At 50.4% G+C, this 9848-nt stretch overlaps 1 protein-coding gene across 1 annotated transcript; it reads right to left on the bottom strand.

Annotated features, from left to right (window-relative positions):
* Positions 1-1065: 1065 nt before the first annotated feature.
* On the bottom strand, positions 1066-9078 carry NRSN1 (neurensin 1). Its single transcript, XM_075417073.1, has 3 exons — positions 8922-9078; positions 3691-3888; positions 1066-2648 (listed from the first exon to the last, which is right to left on the bottom strand). Exons 2-3 carry the CDS (start codon positions 3877-3879, stop codon positions 2250-2252), a joined length of 588 nt encoding a protein of 195 aa, XP_075273188.1. The 5' UTR covers positions 3880-3888; positions 8922-9078; the 3' UTR covers positions 1066-2249.
* Positions 9079-9848: the final 770 nt, after the last annotated feature.

Raw genomic sequence — 9848 nt, forward strand, 5'->3', positions numbered from 1 at the left:
CCCAACCTGTGCTTTGTTTTCCAGCTGGATTTTCAGTCAAACTTCCAGTACGGTGCTAACAAAAGGTAGGTGGAGAGAAGGGGCTCGGTAACTGCCACAGGAGCCCTCACTCTGATCTCCTTCGGTAAACCTCACCATGAAAGCTAAAATGTCACATTTCCTCCATGCACAACTTTTAATTAAAAACGCTCCACTGGAAAAGGTCAGGACAGCTTGACTCTCTGCTGCCTGTGCACCGACAGCCCGACAGCGGTGAAAGCGAACAGCAGTAAACAAAATTCCTCCCAACATGAAATGCAAGCGCTGAGGAACCTCTCCACCTGGAAGTGCTACCGAACAGCAGCAGTGACAGCCTGCCTGCCCCCGTGTCCCCATCCGGGCCTTTGCCTTGTGAGGAACCACAGCCACCCATCAGCCCTGCTCTTGCTGGCTTGCTTTGCAAATAACACACAGCTCCTCACCTTACCCAGCTTTTCATCTTTTCCTTAGCGCTGCCTCAGCTGCTGCTCCATGGAGATTACAACCTTATTTTTCAGCATGGCATGCAATGTGCTCTGCGCTTCTGATCTATGGGTGCCAGGGAATTGTCAGCTGCACCACAACCTGCTCGGTTCCATTCTCGGTGATCGTTGGCATGTGACCAGCTCTTGCTTGTCCATCTCTTCAGTGCTGATGTTTGGACACTGCAACTGCATTGCGAATGTAGGCACTTCCTTTTCAGAAGAAAATTTGACTTCCAAAGCTGTTGTCAGCCATGATAATTATTGCATGTTCAGCTGAAGATGCCACACTTGTACGTTCTGGTTTATTTAGGTTGCAGAAGTATGAACCGAGGCACAGATGAGAAAATGTTTTACAGCAAACGGCAGAGCACAGCTGTTACCCTGTACCTGTTGTCAGGGCGCTGAAATCTTTTTTCTTCAGCACCAAAGTGACCTATCAAAGCTGAAAACACAGACTACGTAAAGAGACTGGTGAGTTTCCACTGCCGATTTCTCCTTTCACACTGAAATACTAAATTTAGAGAGAAACCTGCTTGATTAGAAAGAGACTTTGCACAAAATCCACGGTTGGCTCACGCCTAGAATTTTATTCAATCCATTCAAAAAATAGACAGAACTATCAGGTGGCACATATTGTCAGAGAGTACAAATGTCACATCTTTCTTTATACATTTTAATTTAAATCCATATATTAAGACAGTGAAATAATTGCCCTGGGTGGGAAAATAATTAAGGATCTTCCGTGAGAGGACAAGTCTTCAGGTAAGCATTGACACAAATGTATCTGGTTAAGCATAACTTTTTCTATCCTCTATAAAAATATAAACAGCATTTCAAAATGTCTTTAGGTAAGCATGTCAAGGTCATCTAACACGGCATTAATGTACTGACAGAATATGGGGCCTGGGCACATCAAACCACATTTAGTAATCCATACCCAGCCAAACTGAAACATTTTTTATAACCTTCAAACGTAATAAAATATAATGAAAGAAACAATTTCAAACCAAAGACACACAATTACGATGTTCCTCCTCCCATACGAATTCTTAATCTTTCTTTTGTATTTTTCATTAATATGGCAACGACTAAGAGCAAAGCGGCAGCTCTGCACAGGTTAGTTGTAACTCAGGACCAAGCCCAACTTGCCTTTCCCAGCAAGCAGCGCTGCCGGGCAGCGGCACGTGCCAGGATGAGATTCAGGGCACTCACTGTCATGTACGTTTTACCCGTGCAGTAACACTACTTTGATACAGACTGTAGCATGTGACAGGAGGACAAGTGCAAATTGCAAGGGCAGAATCTTGGCTTCCCAGACAGCAGAACCAGGCGGCAGAAGTAGGACTAAACAGTATCTTAAAGGCAAGAAGAAAAATAAACAAAAAGCCTAAACTCATCTAAACCTCAAACAGCGGGATGGAGGTTGTTCCTGGTACAGCTGCCATCAACGCACCCTCTGTTTTCCAGGGATGCAATCTGAGAAGCTAAACACCTAAGTGTTGTTGCAAGGACTCATTGGTTCAACACATTAAAATGTTCAAATACATTGAATATATCGGTCGCCGGTCTAATCGCATAATTTCCCTTTTCCCAATCCTAAATTTGTATTGGAGCAGCTTCCCTGTCAGCTGTGTGTTTGTATAGCAGAGCACTCGATGTTGTCATTGACTAGCACGTATGCCAACAACAGCTGATATTTTCCATTTAAACTGATCTACAAGGGAGAAACACAACCTAAGGAACAGGTCAGGTTTCAGATAAAGGCTGGACATTATGAACTCTGGACAAGGTGACAGGTATCTTTGACTCTCCTGGTGCTGGCGCTTTTGTGACTGGGTTTGCATGGGCTTTTATATCGGCGATTCTCTCTTTAAATCTTTGCTGGAGGTACTTTTCTTCTTTGGAGTAACTTTTAGCAAAAGCAGACAGCAGGAGACACGCTGCCACGGTGGACCCTCCAACGCAAAACAAGATTGCTCCTGCCAGCTTGCATATGTCAAGGGACCCATTAAACTGAACGGCACGGGTATCCACCACCACAAAATCATCTTTCCCAAGAGCTTCGATTTTCGGTGGCACAAGAAAACCTACTACAAGAACGGTTAAACCTATCAGCATAAAAGCCGTCCCAGAGATGAGTCCGACCTGGAAAACAAAGAAAGAAAGAAAGAAGAAAACCCAATTTATACGCCTTCCCAGTTTTCAGTCGTTAAGTGGTCCTAGGAGGCATTTAGCTCTCATCGTGCCTTGCAGGTACAGCTCTCTCTTCTAGGAGAGGGCTGGTATTTTGCTTTTGGGTCATATGTGGCCCCTCTAGAACTAGAATATAGAGAAACTGTCTTTTTACAACTCATGTTTACATAATTCAGTATTGACATTTCTGGAAACCACGGAATACGCATCTATATGTCTAAATAGCATTTCATGTCCAAAGGCCCCATCACAGAGAGGATCACAGGTTAACCCCAGCGCTGCGTGACTGATTATTTCTTTAGCTTTTGGTGGCCATTAGCACCAACTGTTCAGTCCCTGCTGCCAGTCTGTGTCAAATCCATGACTTGCTTTTACTCCGTGAAATGTCATTCCTCTGATGGGGTTAGGAGGAAGCTGCTATTGCCACGAACAGATCACAGACTGTTTCTAGCGCATTTCAAGTGCCAGTGCAATATTTGGTTCACACAGAATGGCCCCACCATCAAAGCAGAGGGGTTGGATTAGGTCACTTCACAATCCCCCTCCAACCTCCCGTGTTCTCCAGTTCTGTCAAGTTCCCTCACCTTAGTGGAGATCTGGTGGTTTTCTTGATCCCTCAGTCACACGGTCCCAGAGTTACTGCTGTTAACCTACCAGTTCTTTTCCCAACGATCTAGCAGGACTACTGTGGGTGCAGAGCAGAGGTAAACCACACTTTCAAGCTACCGGTGGGGTTTCCCAGACAAGACTTTGATGTTTCAGTGGCACAGCCCCTTGTGACAGAGAAACTAGAGGATCCAAAGACCCTAGAAGTCCCTTGGAAGCTGCTGTATCTTGGTAAGAGGGCCCTGCTTTCAGACAGACAGCTATTCAGTTATCTCAGGGAAAACTGAGCAACAGCAGGCCTTTCTGGATGAACACCTACAACCATTAGTTACATGGGAAAGCCTTGAAATGGGAGTTTCCCTCTCCAGTAAAGAGCAACGGGCAGTACCTTCCAGAACGTAGAGCTCCACCTGCTAGGCGATCTCTGGATCTGAAAATCATCCTCATACTCCCAAATTGAAGCTGTGCAGTCCTCATAAAACTGATGCAGGTAGGACCGAACTCCATAGCGCTGGTACCCTCCCTCGGTGCTGCCCTGTGCGTGCTTGGACCCACAGATGTCAGCATAGGAGCTCATCCTTCCCACCTGCAACGAGAGGTTTTGCGCAAAGCAGTTCGTTATCGATGTGGCAGGAGACCAAAGCTCGCTACAAACTCTCCGGATGACACGAGGCAAAACAGCCCAGGAAAGACCCTCCTTCATTATTTTTTTTTTTTACCAGGCTCTTTTCTTGGTTTGGAGAGTCACACGCGGTGACCCAGCTCAAGCGAACCCAAGGCCCTCAGCATCCTGGCGCAGCACAAGACGAAAGGTGCTGCAGGAAACATTCCCTCCCACTGGCAGGGTGCCTGCTCCCCGCGTGCTACCACGGAGACTGAAAAAAGCAGAATACCTCAGGTTGGAAAAGCCAGCATCCCTCAAGGGCTCACGTTGCCTCTTACCCAGACGGCTTCTAGCGGCTAACTAGAGTTTGCAACCTTAGGAAGTTTCCAAACTGCTGGGTAAGGCTTTTTTAATGTTTTGGCCTGAATTTTTGAAATGCAGGAGTAAGCATTGATATAACATCCATAGCCATGAGAAACAGAGGCAAAGTAAGTACTAGGCAGATGGAAACTGTATATATCTTCTACCTAAATATGGATAATTAAAATTAGAAAAGACGGAATACCATAACAGCACCAATTTGCTCACTGAAGAGAATGAAATGGAAATACTAAACTTACAGCAAACCACTGCTCCCTTGGAGAAGTCAATGCCCAAGCTCCTGCTGATTTTAATAAAATCAGAATTTTGCCTGCTATGAAAACTACCAACAATGTTCCCTACTCTTCCACTTCACGGAAGTTCTCCCAACGCACAAAATTTGTATTTAACTATGCAGGTCCCAGGCCTGAACGTGCTTGCACAGGTACGATGCTACTGAAATCACTGAAGTAATACTAGCCCCTAAAAAACTTGAGCAACAGGTCAATGTTACCTCAGCTCACTGACTTCTTTTTGAAGCAGTTCAAAAAGTCTAAGTCCAAAGGGAAGTATTAATCAGTACCTGTATTTGAATGTCACAGCTCAGTTTACATCAGCTTCAAGTAGTTCATCTGACTGCCACAGCAATATTTACTTAGAGGGAGGAAAGGAAGGTTTGACAGGCTTATGGCAGCTAGGACCTCCCAGTTTTGCAGCCCTCCAGCCCTTTGCCCTTCAGGAATGGGTGATCCTGCAGGGTATGAAATACCTGAGCATGCAAGAAAAACAAACACTACTGCATTTAAAATAAGCAGAAGCCAGAAAGTATCAGTGGGGAACGGCAACCACCTGAATGAAGCTCTTGGCTGGCTCCGAAATCACCGCTGAGGTAACAGTGATCTTCCAGCCTCTTGGAATCTGGTTGCATCCTTGGCTCAGGATTACGCTTTTTCCTCTTCATAAAAAAATCAGTAATCTTGTTTTTTTGTTTCTTTTGTGTATCTAATATGTATTTAGTTTGGAATTGCATGATCTCAACATCTTATAATTGCAAATCTCTTGCAACTTGTGATGAGGTTTCAGGGCTCTTGCAGAAGGCACGACTGAGTGGAGGAGAAGGTCCACACGATGCTGGGTGCCCTAGCAAGCGCCACAGCTCCCTCCAGGAGAGGGGGGGGACAGTGCTGGCGCCTGAGCTTTGCAGAGCAGCAGGGGTAGTGCCAGGCACAGCTTCTAGAATGAGCCGCTGCTTTGCCTTTGCATCCCCTGCAGGTTTCCCTTTTCCACTTCAGCCACCGTAAAGTTTTAGGAAACCAAAGAAGTGCTCTCCAGCTCTGCGGATGGGCTTCCTCCCTGCTGATGGCACAGCACCAGTGCCCTCCGGAGCACCACCCACGCCAGGCAGAGAAACGGGCAGGGTGGATGGAGACCTTGAGACAGCAGGAAAATCCTGGGCAGCACCTGCTCCTCAGCGGGTGAGCAGGGAGAGCTGGGCACCCTTGCCACCCCATGCCAAGTTCACAAAATCATAGAATGCTTTGGGTTGGAAAGGACACTTAAAGGTCATCTAGGTCCAAACCCTCTGCAGTGAGCAGGGACATCTTCAACCAGTTCACATTGCTCAGAACGCCATCTACCTTGGCCTTGAGTGTTCCTAGGGACAGGGCCTCCGCTACCTCTCTCTGGGCAACCCTAGCTGCCCAGCTGTATGTCACCAATACTGACATTTCCTGCTACAGTTAATATACTGAAAAAAAAAAAAATTAGCTTCTTGGGCTCTTTCACAACGCTGTGAGCTTTTGAACACTATTGCTTTTTGAGGTACAAAAAAAAATAGCCATGTGTAGTGGTATCGATAGAAGTATATAATCTTGCCGGGAAACGCAGAAAGTTATTCTGCTTTTGGAGCCTGTTTGTTCTTTTGCAAAATGAGCTCTTTTTGTTTCCCTTGGGAGTCCCTCCTTCTGCTGTTTATCCCCTACCTGATAAGAGAGGAAAAGAAGTCCTCTTTTCTCCATGTCACCATTTCTTCAACAGCTAGCTGCCACCTTCCACAGAACAAGCACTGAAGAGTTCTCATAAAACCAGAGTTCTGCTCACCTCATAAAAATACCTTAGGGTGAAAGGAGAGGATTGAAGCAATGGTATCATTTACTATAGCTGCCCCAGCTCTCACACAGCCTGTACCTCAAGGATAAGAACAGTTTATGTCCTTATCCCTCAGCATGTCTTTTGGTTACGAGTAAGCAAGCGCTCCATCTCCCACATCAGAAAGAGAAGAAAGTAAAGAGGCCAACCAAAGCTCTGCAGAGACTCATTCTCTCGGGTCCTTACTTGGATCTTTATTCCCACATCAACCCTATCTCCTTAAATAAGTTATGCTTAACTCCTTGCCAACTTGTGTCATTCAGGTAAGCACACATTTAGCATCACATAACGAGCAGAAGGGGAGGCATTTTCCCCAGGTGTCAGTGGCTCTATAAGGTCAATACAGGGAATGACCAGACCTAGCATGACCGGACAACGTGGCCTGCCAAAGCTTGCTTGCATAACTCCAGCTGCCACCAGGAGACAATTTCAGAGCTTTTTTGGTTTCTCCAGAATTCAGAAAGCAGGTGAAGCACATTGCTGGCCCTGAACCAGCAACTGTAGTTATTGAAATTAACTGAAGAAAACTCAAGGTAATGTGACAGAAAGCTGCATAAACGCCATCTTGCATTCACTGCGCTGTCTGTAGGTTTAGTCAAGAGAGAGAAAGGAGGGTGTAGTGTTTCGAACAGCTTGATGAAGAATTGCCTATAGGAACCTAACAGCCTGGAATCACATCTTACACATAGATTCTTTTTCTTTAGCAATCTAAATAGGTGGTTTTGGTCAGGTATATGAGCAAAACGATAAATAAGAGCTGGAAGGTGAAACAGAAAACAAAAGAATGATCTTTAGCTTGAAAGAGCTGTGATAGCATCAAGTAGCATGACCTTTTAAAATGGAAGAAAAAAAAAAAGACTGCCAGCATCATTAATTCTTTTCAAGCACTGCATATTATTAGTCCTACTGAACATATTCTTTATGCTCAGACTCTTCTGCTTATAAGTAATTTCTTATCTTTTGCAAAATATCTTGCCCCTTAGAGAGAGGAGAAGAAGGCTTCCCAGCCCTACATGACTCACTGAAGCATCCTGGTAATTTGGCCTGAGACGGTCTCTTTTCTCAGCTGCAACATAAACATAACGTTGCTGTTCTCGCTACTTACAGATGGAGCAGAAGAACTGACAGAGTCACAGTATGGTGGGAGAAAACAGTTCTCTGTAAATAAGAGGGAAACGCGTGCTACAGCGTCAATTTACATTGGATGAATAAATACTGCAGCAGCTATGATCTCTCGAGTGTTGATGTATATTTGCACGTCTCACCTTCACAGCTGAGAAACTGAAATGTTGGGAAACTTCTGCTGTAAAGAGAGTCGCTGTTACCCCAATCTGTGTTACACATCAGCTTAGAGCACGCACCCAGGCCGCAGGAAGGGGTTCAGTCATAGAAAGTTTTCCACGCCTGAACCCGGGGTGCCCAGGAACACGTGGGATGTATGATCGCGGCTCCAAAGCACGCCCCTACGTAGTAGCAATCCATCCCCTAGCAACTTTTGTTTCCATGGCGAAAGCTGTCCTGTTTACTTTGAGCTTTACTATTCTCCGCCGATCTGGGGAGATGTGACTCAACTGGCAAAGAGGCAGATTGAAAGCCGAGCCAGCCCCGAGAAAAATTACCCAGTAAATTTTCCCATCTGCCTTCCTTTCTTGCCAAAGGGTTGGACGCTTTTAGACAGACGTAAGGAAGGAACCGGCACCTGGAAAGCAGGACACAGCAAACCGGGACACGCCGCTGTTCCGCAACACCACGGGGCCACCAGCGCCGAGGGGTCCCCGCAGGCACAGCCCCCCGCTGCCTGCCCCAGACTGACCCCCTCGGACCCTGCTGTCCCCAGGGCCACGCTCCCGGCCGCCGCCCGCGGAAAGCCAGACCGCTGCCAAGAGCGAACGCCGGAACCAACACCCTGCCTTCGACGGCTGTCTCCCGGGCGGCCAGCCCGATGCCTCGGCCGCCCGCCGGGCCGCTGCCCGCCGCTCGCAGGGGCCGGGTCGAGCCCCGCCCGGCCGGATCCGGCCCCCTGCCCTCAGCCGGGGCCGGGCAGCCGCCGCCGCTCCCCCCCGGCCGCTCTCCGGGCACCGGGGCAGCGAGCGGGGCCTTCTCCTGTGCCGGGGGCCGCAGACCGGGGCCTCCCCTTTCCTCCAGCCGCCGGGTCGCGGCCCCTCCGGCCGACGCCCGCACAGGCCTCAGCGGGACGGCCCCGCCGGCCGGGCGGGACGCGCTCTCCGATCGCCCGTTTCCCGGGAGAAGCGGGAGGACTCCGCAGCGACCGACGGCGGCCCTCACCGCTCCCGGCCCGCCGCCGCCAGCTCCGGGGGGCAGCGGACAGCGCGGCCCGCTTTGCCCCCGCCCCGCAGCCCCCTCCGGGCCGGGAGGCGAAGCCCGGGTGCCCCGCTGTTATCCACCCCCCCCCCCCCCCCCCGTGAGGTCGCCGACGGTTCCCGAAGCCTCCCCGGCCCGCCGCCCCCAAGTTTGCCGAGAGGCCGGGAGCGGCGGCCCGGGTTTACCTGTCCCTCCTGGCCGCTCCCCTCGGCCGGCTGAGCCCCGCGGCGACGCTAGCTGCGGCTCTCCCGCCCCGGCCCCATCGCCGCGCCGCGCCGGTCCCGGACGCCACGTATCGGGCGCGGCGCCGCTCGCTCCCGCGCCGTGCCCGCGCACTCAGCCGCCGCCGCCGCCGGGCGAGGAGGGGCCCCGCGCCGCGCTCCCCCCACCCCGAGCTGGCTCCTCCCGGGGCGGGCACAGGCCGCGCTCTCCCCGGCAGCCGGGTGCGGTACAGGGGGCCCCCTGGGTCCCGTGTGCCCGCCGAGGCGACCGGGGCGTCCTCCGTGGGGGGTGGAAGCGGGAGGGGCCTTAGGACAGGACTCCCCCCCCCCCCCCCCTTTACGACGCTCGGTGGCTTGTCAGACATGTCAGAAAGGGGGAGGTGAGCTGCGTGGAGCGAGTCGCCGAAATCTGGGGGCTGTGGGGACCCGTGGGGCAGCGGGAGAGCCGGCCGCGCCCGTGAGGGAAACGGAGCGAGGGTGAGGGCCAAGCGTCAGGGTCCTGGGGCTGTCCGGATGGCCACAGGTCGGCTGCTGGGCTGGAAAGGTCTGCTGGTGTTTGGGGAAATGGGGCAGCTAGCGAGGAAAGGGGTGGGGAGCGTAACCAGGCACCAAGAGCTGGAGGCACTCAGGTGTCTCCCGCAGAGAGGCAAGGTGGTGTTGCTCTGGAAAAACCACGACAATGTAAAGGGCAAGAATGCTAGAGAGTCATTTTAAACGCTCTGTGCTGAAACAGGCACAAAACCAGAGTATCGTTGCCTGCAGAAACAACAGAAGCGCATGAGAGCAAAATGGGGTAGTGTTAGCCAGAGGAACAGCAAGGTCTTTGTTAGGTGCTTAAATCGCTGTAGTACGCGGAGAAGCAGCTGAGATTAATGATGGGTTCATTAATAG

This window comes from Opisthocomus hoazin, chromosome 3 (assembly GCF_030867145.1).
Source record: "Opisthocomus hoazin isolate bOpiHoa1 chromosome 3, bOpiHoa1.hap1, whole genome shotgun sequence".
Taxonomy (NCBI): domain Eukaryota; kingdom Metazoa; phylum Chordata; class Aves; order Opisthocomiformes; family Opisthocomidae; genus Opisthocomus; species Opisthocomus hoazin.

What these genes read in the sequence shown, in the direction of transcription:
- NRSN1 (XM_075417073.1), bottom strand. Translation starts at nt 3,879, where the DNA reads ATGAGCTCCTATGCTGACATCTGTGGGTCCAAGCACGCACAGGGCAGC. An exon ending in GGAGCTCTACGTTCTGGAAG is followed by an intron (nt 2,649 to 3,690) that starts GTACTGCCCGTT and finishes TTTGTTTTCCAG; the next exon opens with GTCGGACTCATCTCTGGGAC.